Below are 26,007 nucleotides of genomic sequence, written 5' to 3' on the forward strand. Positions count from 1 at the left end.
TGTACATGTAATTCCTTTTAACCTTGAATGACTCGAGCCAACAAAAACAAAACAATACACGAAAAGCTGTAGTTACTTTAATGTTTAATTATAGACAAAACAAAGCATTCACTTAGTCTGTGGACGGACAAACACACAACGAGACGATCAAAAGAAAAGGCCTGTACAGAAAAATAATTTAGAATAAAAAACCCAAGAATGGTAGGTTATTGGAATGTTACATGTACTGCACTTCAACTCAGGAAAGGGGACAGACAGACAACTAAACGCATATAATAGCCTTTATGAAGTTATCTCAGAATCTTGCAAGGAATACAAAATACCTTGGTATTGTCTCTTTAAGATGGCAAGAGCTAGTCCATCTAAATCTTAAAAACATTCTTGCAATCGGAGAAAAGTGAATTTCCTTGTAAAGACTGCGATTCGTGTTTGTTTGTTTTTTTTAATTTTTTTTTTAAGGGTCCCAAAAAGTGATACGGTCGGGAGGAAAAATAAGGGTTGGTAGTAGAATCAGAAACATGGAAAAAATGTTGGCCTTATCTCAGAATTATTATACGTGTGTCCGCCCTCTTCAACGACTACTGGGTTGACGTGTAAGTGAAAGTTGCGCTTTCTCCATGATTTCTCCACTTTTGTTTTTGGGATTTATACATGCACGAGTCTTTCAAATTGTCTATTCCATCAGCGAGTGAAAAAGTGTATAGACCTGTCAGCTTTCCACAATGTCAGTGTGCATGCATGTGTCTTTTTGCGATTGCATGTGAATGTGAGCGCGTGAGCGCACTAGTGTACTGTGTCTCTGTGTGTCTGAGAGAGAGAGAGAGAGAGAGAGAGAGAGAGAGAGAGAGAGAGAGAGAGAGAGAGAGAGAGAGAGAGAGAGAGAGAGAGAGAGAGAGAGAGAGAGAGAAAGAAAGAGATAGAGAGAGTGAGAGAGGGGGAGATTTAAAAATAGAGAGAAAGAGAAAGTGAGAGTGAAAGAGAGTAGGAGAGAGTGAAAAAGAGAGAGGGAGAGCGTGAAAGAGAGTGAGAGTGAAAGTGAAAGAGAGAATGAAATAGAGAGAGATTATCAGCATGCAGTGGAAAGCAGAAGATATATATTTCAGAATGACCACAATCACATCCAGCAAAAATTCCTTCATGTTTGATTTTAACTCAAGTTTATTGAAAACATGTCAATGACTATGTTCACGCATAACAAACAAAATATATCTTGAGTAATGAATTGAAACACAGAAAAACAGTTGGAACCACCAAATAGGTTCAATTAACCACCACAATTCTGTAAACACACACACACACACACACACACACGCATGCAAACACACACACAAGCACACACACACACACACACACACACACACACACACACACACACACACTCCTAACACAAATCCTATCTAGAACTGTGTTCACACATGCATATCACCAGTAAGTTAGTTGAAGCATAAAGGTAAGTACATGTATCCACAAGATGCATTCACAGCACAAATATTTGAACATAACCCAAACAACTATTCTGGGGAAAAAGCAAACACATTTTCTGAAAGACTGTGGCAAGATGTGTTCACCCAAAACTTCAATTGGAAAAAGGTTGAACGAAAGAAAAATAAATAACACACATTTCATCAATTTCAGGATTTAAAAACAACAAGCAGAATCAAAATGTGTACAGTGACATGTCCAGGCTAGCGGAAAGAAGTAGACAAAACAAAAAGACCCATGAAGAAGGATGCTCGACGCCAAAAAAAAAAAAAAATAAAAATAAATAAATAAATAAAAAAAATAAGAAGGGTTGCAGCAGCCTGCATGCAACTGAGGTCAAAAAAAGAAAAAAAGAAAAAAAATGTGTACAGTGGAGCCCCCAATTTAATACCTTGTTTTCTCAAGAATTCTTTTTTGTCCATAACTTCTGTAAATTTAACCACCATTTTAAGTCCCGTCCGTTTTAAAACTTGATTTAATCAAATGTTTGGAGGTCGTAAAAGGGGGGTTCCACAGTCACATCAAACAGGGAGAAATAGATGCAAAATAAATACAACGGGGTGAGAAATGGTTAAAAAAAAAAGAAGGGATAACATAATGTTCATAATTTTCTCAGTCTTGATAATGGAAGCTTTCTAATGAATATTGTTTTATCTGATATAAACTTTTGCTGCATATTTCATATCACTGGTATTTTCCACTTATCATTCGCACAAAAACATTTCACCTTCCAACAATCATGTTCTTTACCATAACAAAACAATTCCAACTCCAACACCTAGAAGTGAAAACACACTTGTGGGTATATCAGTAAAAAGAATTAACAACAACAAACCCCATTATAAAGTGATGTGTCTTGTCTGTTTACATTGATGTGTGGAATGATTGTCATGGAATCTGAATGTCAAAGCCTTTACACATGAAACCAATGTGGTTGTCCGGATCTGTGCAAATCAAATTCCTCAAAACATTTTTTTTAACTGTAGCGCATATACATTTTGTTAAAAAAAAACCCACCCCATTTGGACACATTGTAACAAAAGCAAAAAAAGAAACAGACAAACAAGGCTGCAATTTTGATTTCTAAAGACACATAATTATGTGGCCATACGGCTGATCTTCAAACCATTATACATTATTATCATTACAGGTATAATGTCTTCATCATTTGCAGTTGACAAGGCCAAATATAAATTGCTACCATGGATCTTCAACAGGAAAATACCAAATCAGTAATAATCGATGATAATCTTTAAAATTTCAAGCATATTAATAAGGCGTACACAAAATTGAGTGCTTAGTGTAAGCCGACCTAACCTGTTTGTCCTGTTACCCTTATTTAATTTTGTTCCAATAAAGAACAAAACCTACAACAAGTGAGTCAAACAAACGAGACCCCAAATGTATTTGACAAGGGAAGCAACTCCGGCAAAGGGAGATCACCAGGGGAAACACGGATCCTTGCAGTAACGGATGTAACTTTCAAACTTGCCAGTTTTCACCTCCATCAAAGCTGTGTAGGCCGTTAACTGGAAGAAAAACAAAGCAAACAATGAACAGCCATAATGTTGTCTTCTTCACATTCATTCATGTAGTTGGATTTTGTTTATTTAAACAATAAATTATGTGCAAATTTGTTGTTTAAGCCTGCTTCGTTACATTCTAAGATTAGTTTGCTTACATTAAGTTGTATAGCTTCTAAGACAGAAACGAGTCCATACCTTGTTCAGCACTGGTTCAGTGGACAGAACATCAAATATAGCAGGGAAGCCCACACTCTGTACAAAAAACCACAAAGAGAATCAAAAAGATGCGAAACAAAAAAATCTAACAAAAACAAAAACTTTGACGGAAGAGAGAGAGAAAATGAAAGAGAGAGGCGGGGGATTAAACAAACTCCAACAAATGACAATTGTCTCTACTAATGCACAAACCAGCTTTAATTTTTACATATACTTCATCATTTCTTTATCTATACATATAAATAAAAGAGAGTGTCTGTGTCTGTGTGTGTGTGTGTGTGTCTGTCTGTGGTCGCCATACCTCAGAGATGGCAAAAGATAAGCACAATATATTTTGCATGCACACTGCCCTGGACCCACAAATGTGCACCTGGGTTTTAGTTTCTCCAGATAATTACCCTCCCCATCTATCAATACAGTCTATATAGAGCAAGGGAGGTAAGTCATGCTTTGTCACCCACGGAAGGGAGGTAACTCTCATAAAACCAGTATACCGTGTCATTCTTAAGGGTTACCCCCCGCCCGCTATCATCCCGCCGCCCCCCCCCCCCACCCCCCACACACACACTAACCCTGCCCCCTGCTCCCCCTCCCTGCCTTCCAGATCATCGCGAATAATGTTTACGAAACGATCGCCTCAGTGAAAGATCACGAGAATTTACAGATTTCTCTCCCCTGTTCAAAAAGGTATGACGCGCTCACTCATGAGGTATGCGTGCTTTGATCAGACGGTAACTACAGTGGGTGTGAGAAGGGGTAAACAAATCACGAAGAACACGTTGAACCAAATAGAAACTTGCCTTGCCTATACATCCAAATGTATGAGCTCACACTGTCATTTTTCTTATCCACATTGGAATAAGATTCGAGAGGTTTCTGAAAGAGGGGAGAGCAGAAACACCCGGGCGAAGCCGGGCCTGACTGCTAGTTTGAAATAAACTAGATACAAACAAATTAAAAAACACTTTGTCATTTCAGCCTCTAAGGTTTTTACTCTACACTGCACTAAGGACATTACATATTTGTTTATTTGTTGCTTAACGTCCAGCCGACCACGCAGAGCCATATCAGGACGAGGAAGGGGGGGATGAAGGGGGCCACTTGTCAAGCGATTCCTGTTTACAAATGCACTAACCCATTACTTGTGTCCCAGCAGGCTTTAGTAAAACTAAATTAATACCTACTGGAAGATTACCAGTTTCCAGTATGTTAAAATAGGCTTAACCTATCTACTGCTGGACTTACATCAGAACACTAACCGATTAAACTATACATGAATCGCGAGACAAGCGGCAAGAGAAGAGATTTTTGGAAAAAATACAGGTGAATGAGCAAGAAGGCAGAAAAAAGAAAAGAATTCATGAAGAAAAAGAGAGCATGACAGGAAAAAGGAACCAAAAATCTACCTAACAGCAAACTAGAAAGCTCCTGCGGTTCCAAAAACAGGAGGGGCCTTTAATTTCATAACCGCAGTGCCCCACTGCGGGAGACATTACATATAAAATGTCCAACTCTTTCACTATAGTTTCAGACAATCCACAAATAAGACATTTTATTTCTATCCTTGTACATGTTGACAAAGAGTAATCTAATTCATAGCTAGTATGTAAAGCACAGACTCAAGCACAAATCTCTGTGGTTCGTGCCAATTAAGTTTTTATTGTTATTATTAGTTTAATTATCAATTTCAAAATTATTTTTTTTACCTGTCTAGTCATATTCTTCATGCATTGGTTGCCGGGGGTGCGACGGTCGTCAAGGAAGAGCGGCTTCTCCCAGTGGTCGTAGTTGGTCTGCAGGACGTACCAGGGGTGATCTGTAATGGTCGACATCTCCCACACGTCCAGCGCCTTTTCTCTCGCACGAGTGATAATGGCAGCCTGGGAGAAACAAATGTGAAGGCTTTCCTTAATTGAGCTCGAAGATGACTTCACAAAGTCTTTTTGACAAACAATTCAGTGCCAAAGCTTTGTGATGTAGACTTCAACCAGTAAATATCAGGCTTAACTCTTTCCAGCCTGTGCCCGACAGTTTGTCGGGCGCCTCTTTGCAGCTTTCTCCACCTGCGCCCGACAAATTGTCGGGCGGTGACACGCATCATCTCTCATGACCTCGTTTCTGATCTAAAATTAAAAGACAGGTCACGGAGCAAGGGAGGTAAATCTGTGCCCACTTCCTTCCTCTTTGTTTGGCACTTGTCGGCGAATGAAAATCGACTAAGTGTTTTTTTAAAAAGCATTTTTCCTGCGAAATATGAGCAACCAACGCTTGTACTCGTTGAGACAGATTCTTAACAAAGTTTTCCTCAACGATAACAGTGATTTTGATCCTGAATGCGACGTTTCTTCGTCTCAATCGAGTGAAACAAGTGGTGATTCGAATGCAAAAGACCCGAGAGCAGGCTTCGATCGAGTTACAGAGTTAGAAGCGTTTTAGTGAAGTACCCATCAGAGTTGCACTACAGTGCCAAAACCCTCCAGGCAGGAGAGGCTGCTGAGCCTGCACTGCAGTCAGGGCTCATAGGGTTAAAGGTGGTGTTTACCTGAACCCAAAAACTTCAAATTCTTTTTACCAAAGCTTCATGCAGCGAGCTTAGTAAAGTAGACCTCACGGAATTCATCTGACTAATTGAGGCTACAATCTTGATGGAATTTGATTCAATTAGCTTTAAAATTAAGCATAATTATAGCCTAGCGACCATTTTGAAAATCTTCACGCATCTAGCGGTGTCATGCGGTGCGCTGAAACAGTGAGTTTGCTATCTCTTCCTCCCCTCTCCCAACCCAGCTTCGAAATGGTCCATAGACTATATAATATACGTTAATTGGATCTGTGATCCAAACATGGCTTTTGGTCAATCGAGATGGAAGTTTATTCCACAAGCCCGTAGGGCGAGTGGAATAAACTGCCATCGAGATTGACCAAAAGCCATGTTTGGATCACAGATCCAATTAACATATATATCTCGACATTCACTGGTCTTAGGGTTTTTGTTTTCAAAGAAGAAAGAAACTTGCTTGAACACGGACCACTTCTCCGAGCAAAATCAACAAATCTAATCACTCGCATTCCACCTCAAGGTCTCGGCCAACCAAGACTATGGCATACTCGTAGCAAAGCCGCCGTATGGTACCGTAAACCAAGAATAGTGACGTAAGAGAATAGACTGTCGTCTTTTGATTTGGAACGTGACGTGTTTCAGAACTTTTTCTGGACAACTCGGATGGTCTTCTGCGTAGTGGTTGGCACGAAATTCTTTTTCTTCTTCGACAGTTCATCCTCTGACTGTAGCAATCTTTTTTTCACTTTCGAGTAGGCCCTATGCGGACGACTGAACTTGACCGCTAAAAAGTAGTCCTTTCGGAATCATTACGCCGAGTCTGAACATGAGGTCCGAACATTGGTTTTAGTCAGGATCTAGGTGAAAGCGAGGCTGTTCTTATCTCTGTGTACAGTCGAGAGAGAGAGAAATACATGTCGAGACATACACTGTTCTGGGCATATATAGTCCTGAATTAAACACATGGAAATGATATGTCAGATACCGAGGAGCAACCATTGAAAATTGCTTCAGTGGGATCGTGAACCTCCCACCCACTAAATCAGGTTATTTTCCTTTTATTTCAGAGGACATTAAGGACAACACACCCAACTGCTGGAAAGCTAATATTCCTGCTTCTCAAATGTAATAATGAGCTCAAGCTCGAAAACAAGATTCGATGCCAAGCCCACGTAAACACATACACAACCAAACATTAGACAATAACCCGATTTGGGCCCGTGCTGGCGCGTTCACCTTCCCACAGTGAATCTCAAACGGGCGCTCTTTTTTCAGCATACCCCCAACCCCCCTGCACACACACACACACACACACACACCTGTGCAGACTCAGGAAACCACCCAGGATAAAGTAGGCTGGAGCCAGCATGGTGGTGTTGGCCAGCTGAGACTTGGCGTCCTCGTAACTAGTGGCGTTTTCCATCACAGAGCGAGCCAAGAATACCATCCCCACCCCCTTCCATGAGCCACACACACCTGTGCAGACTGGACGCCACCCAGGATAAAGTAGGCCGGAGCCAGCATGGTAGTGTTGGTAACCTGGGACTTGGCGTCTTCGTACTTGGTGGCGTTCATCACCGAGCGATTCAAGAACACACCAGGAACCCCCCCCCCATTTACATCCAACCCCTCCCGTGACTCACACATACGTCAAGACTAGACGCCACTAAGGATAAAGTAGGCCGCGGCCAGCATAGTGTTCTTTGCCAGCTGGGAGTTGGTGTCTTCATATCTGGTGAAAATATATGCCCCCCCTTTTTGTGACCCACACACACCTGTGCAGACTGGACGCCACCCAGGATAAAGTAGGCAGGGGCCAGCATAGTGGTGTTGGCCAGTTGGGTCTTGGCGTCCTCGTAGCTAGTGGCGTTTTCCATCACCGAGCGAGTCAAGAAACCCATCCACTGCTCACTGCGATCGCCCATCAGCCACTTCAAGATGCCTGCCAGATAAAATGGGATGAATGAAAAATTTAAATGGTCCTGTGACATATAGTGGCCACCCATGCATGCCAGATAAAATGGAATAAATGAAAATTGAAAATGTTTCTGTGACATAGCAATTCCTGTCTCTTAATTGCTTCTGCGAAGAAATATGTGATTTCACCTCAGAAAAGTGACACTTTTCTGCACAGCTGCAATAATGTGTGTGTGTGTGTGTGTGTGTTTAGTGTACGTGTGTACATAATGTTACTTGTGTGAATGTGCGCATTTTGAACATACAGTGCATGTGGGTAAAAATTGCACATGAGTGTTCCTGAAAATGCTTTCTGTGACACAGGAAAAAGTACAAAGATGTAACAAATTACATGCAATATCTTTATTTATTTATATGGGAGATTTATATAGCGCTTGACATTCTCCAAGCGCTTTACATATTAATTTCTGCCGTATGAGATGGAATTTTTTACACAATATATCACGCATTCACATCGGCCAGTAAATCTCAAGCCATTACGGCGAATATTTACTTTTCACGGCCTATTATTCCAAGTCACACGGGTATTTGGTGGACATTTTTTTTATCTATGCCTATACATTTTTGCCAGGAAAGACCCTTTTGTCAATCGTGGGATCTTTAACGTGCACACCCCAATGTAGTGTACACGAATCTTACCAATGTAACCACCATCAAGATTGAATCTTTCATTCATGCTCAGAGAAAACAGCGACTGAAACACAGAAATCACAAAAATAACATGCGGAAAACACAATGCTTTCATTCAAAACAGTTTTAAACAGTGTGGTTCAACTTTTCCTAATACACGCTAAACATCCAGACTGATGAAACTTAACCTTACTCATAAAAACACTCATCTCCAAATTTTTCACACAACATTTTAACACCACATTTGCACCTAGTACCTTCTTGTGACTACCATTTCAGGTTTTTACTAAAAGATGTTTAATTGTATAAAAATTCACCAAATATACTGCCTGCCATAGATCACTATAAACAACAACTACAATAGCCTTCTTCCCCTGGTTGTAGGCTAGGCAGGACGTGAATGAAAAATCTCTAATCTAAAAAATAAAATTAAAAAAAACTACAACAAACAAAGAGCATGCACTCAACAACAACAAAACCTGTGCACTTTCCCTTGCCAGGCAAAATGTCTTGATAACAAAATCAAACAGAAGAGCGCTTCGTTACAGCACAAGAAACCTATACATTTGACAGAAAAAACAATTTCAGTCCTTACCGGTCTGAGCCCAGTCAAGATGCCAACATAGCCAGCAAAGTTGACGGACTTGAAGACTGTCTTGCCGCCACGCTGAAAGTCCAGATTGATCACCAGGGGACGCAGAGCTTCCGTCACTTGCCATGTCTTATTTTTCACATCCCAGCTGAAATATGCACAAAAGTCTTCATAAAACAATACAGTGTTCTAGATGATCGAACGTGTAGCAAAACCTGTACGCGTACGTGTAGATATTGCGTCACCCGTGACTCACTTTTTTTCCTCCATGTTCCAAATCATGCGTTGTCTTGCTCCCACCAAGACTGCAGATCTTGGCAAATGCGTGATGTAAAAACTAGATTTGATGACGTTCCCGTACACATGCTGAAAAGTGCCACATCTAGATCTTGCGAATGCACACTACAGTGGGACCCCCCTTTTAAGATCTTTTTTGTTTGTTTGCTTGACGCCCAGCCGACCACGAAGGGCCATATCAGGGCGGTGCTGCTTTGACATATAACGTGCGCCACACACAAGACAGAAGTCGCAGCACAGGCTTCATGTCTCACCCAGTCACATTATTCTGACACCGGACCAACCAGTCCTAGCACTAACCCCATAATGCCAGACGCCAGGCGGAGCAGCCACTAGATTGCCAATTTTAAAGTCTTAGGTATGACCCGGCCGGGGTTCGAACCCACGACCTCCCGCTCACTGGGCGGACGCCTTACCACTAGGCCAACCGTGCCGGTCTTTTAAGATCTAAAAAAAATCTGAGAAATCAGGTCTTAAAAAGGAGGGAGTCTTAACACTTTCGCGACGGGACGCTTATAAATCAGTAACAGCGCTGACACGCCCATGGACGGGACGCGCATTTTTCAGTATCAGTCATACAAGGTACAAGACTCGTGATTGCTTCCCGGTTTTTGAAGATTGCAATAAATTGAGTTGTTTCCCTTGATACACGTGGTTTTCTCTTTCGGCTTGATCAAATTAGTGCAGATTCGCGTGGTGTTTTCGAACAAAAAAAATGAATCGAAGGCGAGCCTTGTCACGGGAGGAGATTCTCCGGATGTTGAATCTTGAGGATCCTGTAGATCATGATACATCGTGTCGTTTTCGCCTCAAGAAAGCGATAACAGCAGTGATATTGAGGAAGAAACAGTCCTGTTGTTGCTAGTACGAGTCGGCAAACTACACGTGGTAGGGGGTGATACTGCTAGACGAACATGTATCTCGGAATCGTGTAGGAGCTAGGGGGCATGGCAGCACTGATAACAATGGATGGCTGGAGCCTCCTGATCCGTTTGGAAATGTTCATAGGTGTACAGTTGGTACTTTGTTGTGAAAATGTGACTTATATTCAATATGGATTACCTAGACATCATTTGGTGAGTGTCACAGTTTTGTTTCATTTGAGTCAGGATGCTGTGAGTGAATGCGTGATTTGCTTGTTTTTTTCTTTGTACTGTCTCCTTATTTCTGTGTACAATGTTAACAATATTTCAGCTAATTCATAGGTTTTACACCTTGTTTGGTTATAACATTATTTATAATACTTTCTGTTAAAAAATAACTTTTAAAAAAAGCAGTGGAAAATAAAACACACACAAAAAACCGTTAAAAAACACAAATTATCCCCATTTCACCCCCCTTTGCTAAAACAAATCGCGTGACAAACTTATAAATAGCACGACTGAACTGGGCATCCATTTTTGAATTAGTACACAAAATTTGGTGGTGATTGGACTTAATTCAAGCTTGCTAGACAGATTTCTTTACAGTTACTGTTTTTTGGGAAGTTTCTTGGTGGCAAGCTTGGGCAGGCAGGACGTTAACGCCGTGACAGTGCTAGTCACAATAGTGTTAAAATGGGGTACATTTACAGAGGTTATGAATAGAATTAGTCTAAGAAAACACGGTCTTAAAAGGGAAGAAGTTTTAAATTGGGAGGAGGGGGGGGGGGGGGGGGGGTTGAAAGGGAGGTTCCATTGTATACACAACCTACATGGAAACAATACAACCTGTGTTAACACTTTCGCGACGGGAGGTGACTATATTAGTAATAGCGCTGCAACGCCCACGGACGGGAAGTGACTATTTTAGTATTAGACATACAAGGTACACGACTCGTGATTGCTTCCCGGTTTTTGAAGCTTGCAGTAAATTGAGTTGTTTCCCTTGACACACTTGGTGTGCTCTCCGCCATGTGCAAATTAGAGAAGATTTGAGTGGTTTTTTCGAACACAAAAAAATGAATCGAAGGCGAGCCTTGTCACGGGAGGAGATTCTCCGGATGTTGGATCTTGAGGACCCTGTAGATCATGATTCCGACGTGTTGTTTTCGCCTCAAGAAAGCGATAATAGCAGTGATATTGAGGAAGAAACAGTCCCGTTGTTGCTGCTAGTATGAGTCGGCAAACTACACGTGTTAGGGTGGTACTGCATGAATCTTCGAATGTGTAGTTGCAAGGGGGGCGTGGCAGCACTGATAACAATGGATGGCTGGAGCCTAATCCTTTTGGAAATGTTCATAGGTGTACAGTTGGGACTTTGTTGTGAAAATGTGACTTATATTCAATATGGATTACCTAGACATCATTTGGTGAGTGTCACAGTTTTGTTTCATTTGAGTCAGGATGCTGTGAGTGAATGCGGGATTTGCTTGTTTTTTTCTTTGTACTGTCTCCTTATTTCTGTGTAGAATTTTAACAATATTTCAGCTAATTCATAGGTTTTACACCTTGTTTGGTTATAAAATTATTTATAATACTTTCTGTTCAAAAATAACTTTTAAACAAGTCGCGTAAGGCGAAAATACAATATTTAGTCAAGTAGCTGTCGAACTCACAGAATGAAACTGAACGCAATGCCATTTTTCAGCAAGACCGTATACTCGTAGCATCGTCAGTCCACCGCTCATGGCAAAGGCAGTGAAATTGACAAGAAGAGCGGGGTAGTAGTTGCGCTAAGAAGGATAGCACGCTTTTCTGTACCTCTCTTTGTTTTAACTTTCTGAGCGTGTTTTTAATCCAAACATATCATATCTATATGTTTTTGGAATCAGGAACCGACAAAGAATAAGATGAAAGTGTTTTTAAATTGATTTCGACAATTTAATTTTGATAATAATTTTTATATATTTAATTTTCAGAGCTTGTTTTTAATCCAAATATAACATATTTATATGTTTTTGGAATCAGAAAATGATGGAGAATAAGATGAACGTAAATTTGGATCGTTTTATAATTATTTTTTTTTTTTAACATTTTTCAGATTTTTAATGACCAAAGTCATTGATTAATTTTTAAGCCACCAAGCTGAAATGCAATACCGAAGTCCGGGCTTCGTCGAAGATTGCTTGACCAAATTTTCAATCAATTTGGTTGAAAAATGAGGGCGTGACAGTGCCGCCTCAACTTTCACGAAAAGCCGGATATGACGTCATCAAAGACATTTATCAAAAAAATGAAAAAAACGTTCGGGGATTTCATACCCAGGAACTCTCATGTCAAATTTCATAAAGATCGGTCCAGTAGTTTAGTCTGAATCGCTCTACACACACACACACACACACACACACGCACATACACCACGACCCTCGTTTCGATTCCCCCTCGATGTTAAAATATTTAGTCAAAACTTGACTAAATATAAAAAGCAGTGGAAAAGAAAACACACACAAAAAACCGTTAAAAAACACAAATTATCCCCCTTTCCTAAAACAAATCGCGTGACAAACTTATAAATAGCATGACTGAACTGGGCATCCATTTTTTAATTAGTACACAAAATTTGGTGGTGATTGGACTTAATTCAAGCTTGCTAGACAGATTTCTTTACAGTTACTGTTTTTTGGGAAGTTTCTTGGTGGCAAGCTTGGGCAGGCAGGACGTTAACGCCGTGGCAATGCTAGTCACAATAGTGTTAAAGCTAAGTAGAAAATTAGACTTTATTTAGATCAAGCACTCTGAAAAGAACAAAACTATAAAGATAGTTTTTGATTGTTCAGACTATACCAAACATTAAGCTCCAACTCAGTTATTCTGTGATTAACAAGAGGTTCCTAAACAAATGTATAACACATGACACTTTTGCGTGCTGGTCGAAACAATCTTTTTTTTCTTTTCTTTGTGTGTGTGTCAAAATTATCCAAAAGTTTCGAAAAATCTTAAAGTGAATCTTACCCAATGAACAGCCCAAAGTCAAGATTTCTTGCATGAACGAAGTTCCCTGCAACAAATAAGCTAACATTATTCCGAGCAGCAGCAACAACAAAAGATTTTACCCTCTAATCAATTCAACAGACCTGTTTACCCTAAACCCGAGGTAAGAGTACTTTCCCAAAAAGTTGAGTGTATTTTTCAAAAAGTTGGTGTATGTACTTTGCAAGCAAAGCCATATGGGCTAGGGAAAATGTACGCGTGGGTGCAAACGTGTTTGTGAAAGAATAGCATGTCTTGTGAACACCTTCAGAATTTAACTCCTTCCAATACAACAGGGATAAAACAATTTTATTTACCTGTCAGTTTATAGCATTATAACCAGTGTCTTCCAAACAGATTGACAATGAAAAGATGAAGTTCGTGAAATAACATCTGCGGTTGACAGTGGCAAGTTCATTTTTACAATCATCTCAGAAAACATTGCTTCAGCACGGACTACAGCCTTTTCTTCTGGCAGGATTTGCTTTGCGGGAATGAACTTCATAATTCCTTGGAAGCTTTCAGCGGATTTCTTTGCAGCAACCTTGTCCAGGTGAGTTTTGGAACTGCAGTGTCGTTCGATGTCATATTTCCCAGCATGGGCAACGGAGAAATCTGATTTACAATACTTGCAGTGTGCATGACTTTTTCCCATAGTAGACTCCACAATTCCTGGCTCTTTCTTATATTTCTCCAAGAAAATCTGCTACTTCTGCTGTTTAGACTTGGTACAGTCATCCGAAACTGGCACATTTTACCGCTTCATTTTGCCACGATTGTCCAGACGATCGCACGTGCCAACAACTGAACAAGGTTTCCACAGCTGAAGACTCGCTGTCATGGTTATCTCCCTTCAACTGAAACCGGTATCAGTTGTACCATCCCGTAATCAGCACACCAACACCGGAACACGTATTCTAGACATTTTCTTATGCGTATTTTGTGCGTGTGTCGCGTATTTGCGTATCGATAATAATTTGGCGTACAAAATACGCCCAAATCGTACTGGTAAACAGGTCTGATTCAACATAAAACAAACACAAAATTAAACGTGAACAATGTTGAAAACTAATTAGCTGATTGGGCATGCTATTATCATAATACAGTGGTTTTTGGCTCACGTAAGTGTAGCCTATGCGATCGTAACTTTGTCTGTCTGTGCGTGCGTGCGTATGTGCGTATGTGCGTATGTGCGTGCGTGCGTGCGTGTGTATGTCTGTGGTAGAAACTCTAACATTTGAAGACGTCACATTACATTGACGTCACATTATGACGTAAGAGGGTTAGACGTCACGCGAAGGAAGTACTGAAAGTCTCGGTCATTATTATTTTGAGCGGGCCGAGACTAGTGTACATGCAGACAGACAGATCTAGATCTAGTGTCTCGCTTACTTGCACAGTTTCACCTATGCTCTTTCTGTGTGTGTGTGTGTGTGTGTGTGTGTGTGTGTGTGTGTGTGTGTGTGTGTGTGTGTGTGTGTGTGTGTGTGTGTGTGTGTGTGTGTGTGTGACGGAGTGATTGAGTTTGTGTTACTGTTTGTCGATTTCTTACGTGAGCCTTGATGGCTTCGCCACTTGTTTGTTTGTTTGTTTGCTTAACGCCCAGCCGACCACGAAGGGCCATATCAGGGCGGTGCTGCTTTGACATATAACGTGCGCCACACACAAGACAGAAGTCGCAGCACAGGCTTCATGTCTCACCCAGTCACATTATTCTGACACCGGACCAACCAGTCCTAGCACTAACCCCATAATGCCAGACACCAGGCGGAGCAGCCACTAGATTGCCAATTTTAAAGTCTTAGGTATGACCCGGCCGGGGTTCGAACCCACGACCTCCCGCTCACTGGGCGGACGCCTTACCACTAGGCCAACCGTGCCGGTATAATACAGTGGTACCTGTGATGAAAGGACACACTTGGAACTGCCAAAAGTGCCCCTTTATGAAGAATTAGGATAAGGATAAGATTTCCTATAGTCCTGTGATGGAAATTCGGGTAGCTTTCTCACTGGGGAAAGTGAGCTGCCACACAGTATACAGCGCTACCCATTTTTGGCTCACGTAAGTGTAGCCTATGCGATGCTAACTTTTGTCTGTCTGTGCGTGCGTGCGTGCGTGCGTGCGTGTGTATGTATGTCTGTGGTAGAAACTTTAACATTTGACTGAACACCGAAATACTAATTTTACCTGGTTATTATTCAAGCAACAGCTTCAAAGTATTGAACCAATGATCAACATTTCGTCGGCACGTATGTAGTTAAAGTGTGTATCCAAAGAAAACGGGTGGTGGGGTTTTTGGGGCGGTTTTGACCAGGTCAAGGGTCAAGGTTAGGTCAGATCGCGTGAAGGATTGTGGTATAGATACAGTTATCACCGAGCTGCAGTTCGCCGATTCGGAGAAGACGACTCATGATTTCACATTGTTCGGTTTCGTAGCTCCAGAAAAATAGATAAAGAAGATACCAAAGGAGATTTCCTACAGGTTAATCTGCACAGTGTGTTTCCAGTGTCTGCGCGAGGAAGCGCTGTCGAAAGCGCAGTGTCGATCTGGCCATCTGGCAGTCGTGTCCCCGTAAGTAGGCTACAGACAGACAGATCTAGATCTAGTGTCTCGCACTCTTGCACCGTGTCACCTATGCTTACTGTGTGTGTGTATGTGTGACGGAGTGATTGAGTTTGTGTTACTGTTCGTCGATTTCTTAGGTGAGCCTTGAAGGCTTCGCCTCTTGTTGTTTCTTTTCCTGCATGTGTCAGTATTAATGTTTCCAAGCCCTGAGACATTTGCTGTGAACTTGGGTTCTTTATCATGCGCATGCGTGCACACGGGGGGTGTTCGGACACCGAGGAGAGTCTGCACAAAGTTCACTCTGGAAAATAAATCCCTCGCCAAACATGGGGATTGAACCCACATCGATAGCGACAACTGGTTTTGAAGCCAGCGCCGCTGCCGACTCAGCTATTTTCCCGCAGATGGAATGTGAAGACATTGTATTATTTGGTCAGGATAATAGACAAACAGACCACAGAAAATGTAAGAGTTTTGTCATTTTTAATGAATATTATTTTAAATGTTAAAAAAAAGAACAGAAATATGCTTCGGAGAAAAACAAAAATATTGGTCGATAACAACGATGACATTTTTTGTTTCTTGCTCTAACGGCAGGTGTCCCTTCATCAGAGAGGCCTCGCGTTGCAGATACCACTGTATTTTCATTTTCTTCTCTGAATTTGCCTAAAGCTGCTGAAGTCAGCACTTACCATTAGGGTCCTCTGCTACGATGCTTGTGCAGACAGTGAAAAACTCGTAGAAGATGTTGAACAGCACAACTTCACCTGAAAACAAGTCCGACGATACCCATTACAAAAGCAATAGCATTACTATTACTACAGCAGACTTCCACTAACTCGCGGTCCACTAAATCGCGAATTCGGCTATATCGCGGAGACCTCTTGGAACCCGAGAAAACAGGACCGACGTTTAAATTTTTTTAATTTTAAAATTTTTTTTTTTTACAAAATTAGTCACGTAAAGGCCAAAAAACAGTACAGATCATGAAAAAATGTTCTATCATAACCACGCTATCTCTCTCTGGGTCCGATGGCCTTTCATCATGCAGTAAATTGTCATTTCATCTTATCAGTCTCTCTCTCTTTCTCTCCCTCAGCATACCTGTCAAGTCCTACGCATTCTGCGTAATTCTTACGGTTTTTCGGTGTTTTTTGGGGTCCTACGTCGTATACCTCAAACCATACGCATTTTCAGCATTTAAAAATTTTTGTTGTTGTTGTTGTTGTTGTTGTTGTTGTTGTTGTTGTTGTTGCTGGCATGGACTGCCGTTCATTCATTTCTGAGGAGGAGCTTGCACCAGCCACACAACAGAAGTTCTGGCATGATGTGCGCCAGTTCTACGTGGCCTGTGTGAGGAAAATGTTGAATAAATTAAAATTTCCATTTGGCAGTGAAACCCTGCAACACCTTCAAGTGCTGGATCACAGTCTGGGAGCTGACACACTGACTGCCTTCTTGCAGGTCAAAATTAACTCTGATGCATGCTGCCATGATTTTAAGGTGACTGGCAGCATGATTGACAAAGCAAAGATTTGCACAGATGAATACAACAAAGAACACAAGTGACAAGTGACAAGTGACAAAAAAAATGAACGAACAAGAGTGCAGTGTAAATGTATTACATGTAGTGGTAAATAAAGAGCAGTTTGTGTAGAAAGGAATTTATGTGTTTTACTTTCAGTTTGCGAAAACCAATCTGATTGGTTTAGTGTGTACGCGTGAGAAGTTGAATTTGTGCGTTTGTCCTTATCCACGCATTAACTATGGTTTTTGATCCCCAACTATGGTTTCTTATGCCATTTACTATGGTCAGAGGCCAAAAGTACTTGACAGGTATGCCTCAGTCTCTTCAAATAGTGTTCTATGTGTGTGTGTGTTTTCAGGTTGTGTACATTACGGGTTGATCGAGACCTGCGAACAAAAGAAAAACAAACCTTTCACGCGCACGTGCCCCACTCAGTCAAGAACTTTCATGCCACGATCGGTATCGTCAAATTGGCCACGTGCCTATATAGAGGTTAAGTGTCTGACCAGTCAGTATGGCCAGTCAGGCTAATTGCGATCTCTGCTAGACGGTCCGGGTGGCCACAGGCGCCAATCAAGTGCTTAAACTGCGCTGATATAACTATCATTGGTGTCAAATAGTATGTTGTCAATATAAGACCAGCGCTAAACCGAACATGTATTTGAATAAAAATTGAATTATTTTATACCCCCCTCACCCCCTGACACAATATAGACACAGCAATAATAGTGACCACGGGCGAAACTGATACGTGCCCAGAATGAAACTCTTATAATTTTTATCAACGCAACTTTTAACTTTTACAGTCCCTCTCCCGTCATCCTCCCGGCCCCACCCCCACACACCCAACTTTTTCTTAGCGTACAACCACCTCATGTCCCAAATAGATTCTTATTCTGGGGACAAAAATAGAAATTTAGCATAGCATAGCATAGCCAGCATGTATTCATTACACGATTGCAAACGAGAGAAAGCTAGAGCTACGATGTCTTCACCAGCAAGAGGGAAAAACGGAAAGAGGGAAAAAGAGGAAAACTTTTATAGTTCAGGAACACTTGTACGCCATAGGAAGATGCAAAAATGGCGATTCGAGGGTTTCAATTTGCCGTGATATTGGTGTGCCACACATGCACTCACACGGCAAACGCACACACGCCAACGTGACGCTCACAGGCTTTTTGTGACCAACAAGGGAAATAACAGCGTTTTTCTCTGACTCAGAAGAGAACGCGCTTTCTTCCCTTTAATTGGACCCCAAACTGCATCGCGAATCGGATATATGTATCGCAATCAAAAATCTTTGGACACCAAAGACTGCGAGTTAGTGGAAGTCTGCTGTACCACTAATAGTAATAATGTAAGGACCCATTAACACTTTTTCTTTTGAACACAACTATCAACATTTACACAACCTTTAAAGTGAAGATGACACCAATGAATAAAATCTACCTAGGTTTAGGCCAGAATACTTGGACATCCCTTGAAGTTCACCAGCAAAAGGATAGGGAAGGGTCTTATCCAAACTGCCCTGCAATCAACAACAAAATAGGATACAGATAAAGCAAAAATCAACCAACAAAAAAATTCAAAAAGGCACATCAACCCTGCTTAGATTTAGACGGCTTTTTTTAAATTTGTTTTTTAAACAATACCTCTTCACACTAATCAATGGCTTTAAGTAAAATACATGTATAAAAAATGCAACTTTAATCTTTAAAACTTCATACATGTTGAAACAGGTGCATCACTGTCACTGCAAAGTGAATAAGCAGCTTTGCACTGTGGTGCTCTTGCACCTGACAAAAGTCACACAGTTCACATGCACCTGCCACAATTCAAGTTCACCTGCACCTACCACAATTCAAGTTCACCTGCACCTGCCAAAAATCAGTCAACTTGTCATGGCCAAACATTGCTACTTACCAGGTCACTGTCTACAAAGGCGATTATTTTATCAGCAAAGCTGCCCCAGTCGAGAACAAACTTCTTGAATTCGTTTAGCAGGTTACGGATCTGCAACGAACAGAAGTCACAAGTTAGTAAATGTACAGGGGAACCCACGTTTCAGACCCCCCCACGTTTCAGACCCCCCCACGTTTCAGACCCCCCCACGTTTCAGACCCCCCCCCCACGTTACAGACCCCCCACGTTTCAGACCCCCCACGTTTCAGACCCCCCACGTTACAGACCCCCCACGTTACAGACCCCCCCCACGTTACAGACCCCCCATGTTACAGACCCCCCACGTTTGACCCCCCATGTTACAGACCCCCCAATATCGGACTTCCTCCCTTTTAAGACCCTGTTTTCTCAGCCTTTTTGTTTCACATCTGTAAATTAATTAATCCACATTCTAAGACTCCTTTTTAAGACCTGATTTTCTCTGATTTGTGGAAGTCTGAAAAGGGAGGTTCCACTGTATATAACCACGAACTTGAAAGTCTTGGTAAAAGTAAAATATTAAAGAAACGTCAGACTTTTATTAATGTTCAAAAATCAAGACTAAAAATATCAAGGGGATATTGTTACGAAGCGGTTTACTCGTATTTTTGGCCTAATGTGTATTGTTGTAAATAGAATAGACTATAGCGATGGTCAGACATTGGAAAGGGCTATAGGCTGCATACCGTCGCGTTGACCGCAGTTGAACCTTTGTGTAACTGACAAGGTTTTTCACGTGCAAGTAATGCAGGCGACAGCTCACTGGCAATGTCATAGCAAGAACGACTTTGTAAAATCAGTCGCCGTCAAGGAGCCAAGCTCGACTCATGTTTTTCGTAACACGTTAGCAGACGGGCTCCTGTTTTAGGTATCTGACTGAAGAAGGATGAAGACTGACGAACTTTCCCTATCAGTCTACGTGATATCTTCCATTTTCATATTCATGCCAGGCCGGCGACTGTACTAAATGTTGGCTTTACACTCTTTTGAGGTATGTTTGAAACCGGTTATATTTTCATGTCATGTTGTCGTATGTGAAGAGTGACTGTTCTGTGTTTAACGTTATTGTGTAGGCCTAAGCTATTGTGCTACACTGCTTAAACATGTGAGGGTTTTACGTAACGTTTTCTTGGTTTTAGAAAACAGGAATTAACGTGTAAATAATTATATTGGCTCATGCAGCTTAATATGTTGGACGAGTGAGTATTTTTATTGTGCGAGTGAAAGAAACTAAAGACAAGTTGATTTATGGACTATAAACTTTACAGTGTTCCAACTGGAGGGTTTTCATCGACGGAGGCTGAACTGAACTGGTGACTGCGGCTTGGTGTACATGACCATGGCATGGAGAGCTGGCAGAGTTCTACAGTTAGCCGCCGAGACGAACTGGAAGGATCAAGGACTACGTCAAGCAATGGTTGCGGTGTCGTGAGGACTGGTGCATCCTTGTCAGTCGTCTGAAGGACTTACAGCCATACCAACATCTTGAAAGCCGAAAGATGGCAGTAGGGTAACGTACAGTAGAATACCTATTCGTCTTACCTGTTAAGCTGCTTTGTTTGAGCCAAAAGGTGTCTGCGTCTTGGACTGTAGAGTTTCTTGCGGTGTTGTCGGCCTAGGGTACTGGTCGAAACCCGGAAATGATTTTGTGATGTAAAAAGCTTTGTAAACTAATAATAATTAGTCTTGGCAGTGTCAAGATCCATTTAACACCAGGTTTTTGCGTGTGTGAGTGCGTGTGCGCTTGTGCCTTGTAAGCTACTGTAGCGGACAACTATTCAGATTACATTCAAGTCTGTAAACAAATACTAAATTTATAGAGTTGTGTAGAGGCATTTATGATTGTCTAAAAACCGGGCTATACCACTCCATAACAGATATATAACTAAACTTCTGGAGTTGGTCAATTTCAAACATGAAAATTGATCATCAATCTTCATAATACACGTAGTGAATACAAAAGGCAGCTAATAAAAATTATTAAACCAGATTGGCGATAATCAACGTATTGGCGCACCTGTGCTCCACGGTTCTGGGCGACTTCCTTCCATCTCTCCTCTGGGGGAAGGTCAAGGTTGATAGTGAACCATGGTACCTTGGTCCTGTTGATTATAATCCGCGCGTCCCACAATCAATTATTGATATATACATGCACATTTTTTTCTGCTTTTTATATTTAGTCAAGTTTTGACTAAATATTTTAACATCGAGGGGGAATCGAAACGAGGGTCGTGGTGTATGTGCGTGTGTCTGTGTGTCTGTGTGTGTGTGTGTGTGTGTAGAGCGATTCAGACTAAACTACTGGACCGATCTTTATAAAATTTGACATGAGAGTTCCTGGGTATGAAATCCCCGAACGTTTTTTTCATTTTTTTGATAAATGTCTTTGATGACGTCATATCCGGCTTTTCGTGAAAGTTGAGGCGGCACTGTCACGCCCTCATTTTTCAACCAAATTGGTTGAAATTTTGGTCAAGTAATCTTCGACGAAGCCCGGACTTCGGTATTGCATTTCAGCGTGGTGGCTTAAAAATTAATTAATGACTTTGGTCATTAAAAATCTGAAAATTGTAAAAAAAAATAAAAATTTATAAAACAATCCAAATTTACGTTTATCTTATTCTCCATCATTTGCTGATTCTAAAAACATATAAATATGTTATATTCGGATTAAAAACAAGCTCTGAAAATTAAATATATAAAAATTATTATCAAAATTATATTGTCCAAATCAATTTAAAAACACTTTCATCTTATTCCTTGTCGGTTCCTGATTCCAAAAACATATAGATATGATATGTTTGGATTAAAAACACGCTCAGAAAGTTAAAACAAAGAGAGGTACAGAAAAGCGTGCTATCCTTCTTAGCGCAACTACTACCCCGCTACGAGTATACGGTCTTGCTGAAAAATGGCATTGCGTTCAGTTTCATTCTGTGAGTTCGACAGCTACTTGACTAAATATTGTATTTTCGCTTTACGCGACTTGTTATATTTAGTCAAGTTTTGACTAAATATTTTAACATCGAGGGGGAATCGAAACGAGGGTCGTGGTGTATGTGCGTGCGTGCGTGTGTGTGTGTAGAGCGATTCAGACTAAACTACTGGACCGATCTTTATGAAATTTGACATGAGAGTTCCTGGGTATGAAATCCCCGAACGTTTTTTTCATTTTTTTGATAAATGTCTTTGATGACGTCATATCCGGCTTTTCGTGAAAGTTGAGGCGGCACTGTCACGCCCTCATTTTTCAACCAAATTGGTTCAAATTTTGGTCAAGTAATCTTCGACGAAGCCCGGACTTTGGTATTGCATTTCAGCTTGGTGGCTTAATAATTAATTTATGACTTTGGTCATTAAAAATCGGAAAATTGTAAAAAAAAATAAAAATTTATAAAACGATCCAAATTTACGTTTATCTTATTCTCCATCATTTGCTGATTCCAAAAACATATAAATATGTTATATTCGGATTAAAAACAAGCTCTGAAAATTAAATATATAAAAATTATTATCAAAATTAAATTGTCCAAATCAATTTAAAAACACTTTCATCTTATTCCTTGTCGGTTCCTGATTCCAAAAACATAGATATATGTTTGGATTAAAAACACGCTCAGAAAGTTAAAACAAATAGAGGTACAGAAAAGCGTGCTATCCTTCTTAGCGCAACTACTACCCCGCTCTTCTTGTCAATTTCACTGCCTTTGCCATGAGCGGTGGCCTGACGATGCCACGAGTAAAATGGCATTGCGTTCAGTTTCATTCTGTGAGTTCGACAGCTACTTGACTAAATATTGTATTTTCGCCTTACGCGACTTGTTTGTTTTTGTTTTTAAGAAGAACGAAGATAAAAAGATTTAGTTTAAATACAAATTGACATTAATGACAAAATGGAGGAAAATAATTAAATTTATATTGCAGCCCACCAGTGAAAAAAAAGACCTGTAAAATTCGGCATGTGTGTGAGTTAATCAAATGTATGTGTGTGTGCGGTGTGTACATGTGTTACATGTATGTGTGTGTGTGTGTATGGCTATGCTGACTAAGGCATGAGTAACACACACGTACTGGGCTGCGTGAAGTTTCCGTTAGTTTTGGTAAAACAAAGACCAGGAAATGTTTAGCAAAGCTTTTGTAGTCAAGACAATAGAGCTGAATCATGCATGTTCAATCTTTGCTTCTGAACAAGGTTATGTTTATAGCCTCCCTTAATTGCTCCAGTGACTGCTAGTCTGATAAACCAAACACACTTTGATTCATCATTATCGTTGAGGCAAACTATATATATCATGAATATAATAAATTAAATAATATAATATACTCACTTCGGGTCTGGAGGATAAGCATTCTTTACACACTGAACAGGGGACTGCAAATTGAAACATACAGCAGGACATAGTTGAAGAAAACCAAATCATAAAAATTAAAACCATGCTTCTGCTAGCTTTTTCACTCTTTCACACTGTGCACACACATGATACACCGAGGGTGACAGGCATGCACATACACACACACACACAATTATTGTGTGACACATGCACACTCACAGTGACACACACACACCCTGACTCATCCACTACTTGAAGACAGCACCACATGGTCACAGATACATGTACTCTATTTACCCCAAGCTAGCTGTTAATGCTGAACACTGACTTTTCTCACTATGCGTACTATATATATATATATTCTGAAGGTGTTGTTAAACTGCCTGTGAACTCACATGCAACCCCTTTTCTAGGAAGTTATTTCAATACTTCTTTTTAACAATGTTTAAGCCAAAAACTGGGAAAAAAAGAACAAGGAAGGTAAATTGCAATTAAGTTACCAAACTTTGCAGATATTGAGAAAAACATGCCATGCAGACTGTTGTCGCCGAAGCAAAATCTCAATGAGTCCATGTAAAGAAATAATTTTGATTTTCAAGTTCGATTTATTCCGTCAACTTCAAGAGCTTGCGGAGAGTCAAAACTAAACTGTTGACGGAAATGTATTTTGGTACAACACTGCATTGTTATTGCTTTTGTTTATTTAACTTTTACAAGAAATGAAAAGGACCTTATAGTTACCTGTGCTTGAGTCACTGCCACAAAGGCAAGAAACAGCAAAACTATCTCTCTCATGATTTTAGTTGTCTTCTTCGTTCTTGCTCTGACTGCTAGCTACTGAGCCTGAAGAAAGAATACCAGACGTTTCGCACCTTTGACGGTTCGCACTTCGGACGATTCGCACTTAATCTACAATTTGGACATGACGTTTCGCACTTTTTTTGTCTTTTCGCACATTTTACTTATAACGTTTCGCACTTTTCAGAATGACGTTTCGTACTTTTTTTCCAAGATGTGCGAAACGTCATTGCCAAGAGGTGCGAAACGTCATTGTCATCTATATATATATATACGACTTGTGTCTGTCTGTCTGTCTGTCTGTCTGTGTGTGTGTGTGTATGTGTGTGTGTGTGTGTCCGCGATGCCAAGCCAAAGTTCTCGGTGGATCTTTTTCAAATTTGGAGACCGTATTCAGCTACACCCCGGACACAACCTCATCGATGAGATATTTCAACACGTGCTCTCAGCGCGCAGCGCTGAACCGATTTTGGTTTTTCTCTGTTTTTCTCTGGATCCATTCCCAGTAACTCTTCCTTATCTTCTCCGGTGTTTTCAGCGTTTATCTCCCTTCATTCGTGTGGCGTCAATCCATATTCCCGTTACTACGTTACTATTTTTAGAATGTCACGATTGCACCCGTAAGTTGTCCTTCCGATCACAAGTCCAGTGCACTACCAACTGAGCTACCGGGCCCCCCGGTGTGTGTGCTGTTCTAATAAACCGGATTGAAATAGTGAAACAGTTTGATTTGTGTGTGCTGTTCTAATAAACCGGATTGAAATAGTGAAACAGTTTGATTTGTGTGTGCTGTTCTATTAAACCGGATTGAAATAGTGAAACAGTTTGATTTGTGTGTGCTGTTCTAATAAAACGGATTGAAATTGAAAATGTTGGGATTTGAAAAATATAAGCATTATTTGTTGTTGCTCTCTCAGTCTCTCTCAGTCTCTCGATCTCTCTCTCTCTCTCTCTCTCTCTCTCTCTCTTTCTCTCTCTCTCTCTCTGTCTCTCTCTGTCTCTCTGTCTCTCTCTCTCTCTCTCTCTCTCTCTCTCTGTCTCTCTCTTCTCCTTGTCCATTTCTAGCATTAAAGGAGAAAGGAAAAAACAAAAACAAAACCCCAACAGAAATACGTCAGGGGTAGTTATATTGTTAGCGGAACCATATTCTCCATTTCGCAGTCAGAGCTCGCGTCACATCCGCCACCAGACATGAAATAACTGAATAATGAACATTTTGTGTGCTATTTCTCTATGCTAAATAGAAACGAAACGCTAGTGTCAGTATGCCGATCGAAAAAGGGCTTCTTCCGTAGAGGACTCAAAGGGAGAGACCAGCCCAAAACAACACTGTGACCAAAATCTCTCACCTATGACTATGACGATTCGCACCTTATTATGCTGACGATTCGAACTTTTTCCTTGTGACGATTCGCACCTATCACTATGACGATTCGCACCTGATGCTGACGATTCGAACTTTTTCCTTGTAATTGCGAATCGTCAAAGTGCGAAACGGCGAACGTGCGAAACGTCTGTATACCCTGAAGAAAATATTCTTTAGTGCGGAGATTGCTCACATGATAGCACCAAGGGACGTTACTCTATGATTCTACGAGGAGCTAAATGGGACGGGCAGCCCTGTACCAGTTTGACCTTACGTAAACTTATTCCGGGATGGGACAGAAGACAG

The 26,007-nt window shown here is 40.8% G+C and overlaps 1 protein-coding gene across 1 annotated transcript; it reads right to left on the reverse strand.

Moving 5' to 3' along the window:
* Positions 1–1,140: 1,140 nt before the first annotated feature.
* Positions 1,141–25,815, reverse strand: LOC138968622 (acid ceramidase-like). The gene is made up of 14 exons (XM_070341221.1): positions 25,685–25,815; positions 24,279–24,380; positions 23,535–23,578; positions 21,224–21,308; positions 19,189–19,278; positions 18,715–18,793; positions 16,430–16,504; positions 13,153–13,198; positions 8,987–9,131; positions 8,401–8,455; positions 7,560–7,726; positions 4,931–5,104; positions 3,204–3,260; positions 1,141–3,011 (listed from the first exon to the last, which is right to left on the reverse strand). The coding sequence occupies exons 2-14, from the start codon at positions 24,330–24,332 to the stop codon at positions 2,922–2,924; spliced, it is 1,161 nt and encodes a 386-aa protein (XP_070197322.1). The 5' UTR covers positions 24,333–24,380; positions 25,685–25,815; the 3' UTR covers positions 1,141–2,921.
* Positions 25,816–26,007: the final 192 nt, after the last annotated feature.

Source organism: Littorina saxatilis, linkage group LG6 (assembly GCF_037325665.1).
Source record: "Littorina saxatilis isolate snail1 linkage group LG6, US_GU_Lsax_2.0, whole genome shotgun sequence".
NCBI lineage: Eukaryota > Metazoa > Mollusca > Gastropoda > Littorinimorpha > Littorinidae > Littorina > Littorina saxatilis.

Bases quoted from the DNA above. Each gene is read 5' to 3' on its own strand.
- LOC138968622 (XM_070341221.1), bottom strand. From the start codon at position 24,332: ATGAGAGAGATAGTTTTGCTGTTTCTTGCCTTTGTGGCAGTGACTCAA. The intron at 21,309-23,534 runs GTGAGTATATTA...TATAATCAACAG, and splicing joins GCTTATCCTCCAGACCCGAA to GACCAAGGTACCATGGTTCA. The intron at 7,727-8,400 runs GTAAGATTCGTG...TTTATCTGGCAG, and splicing joins TCTTGATGGTGGTTACATTG to GCATCTTGAAGTGGCTGATG.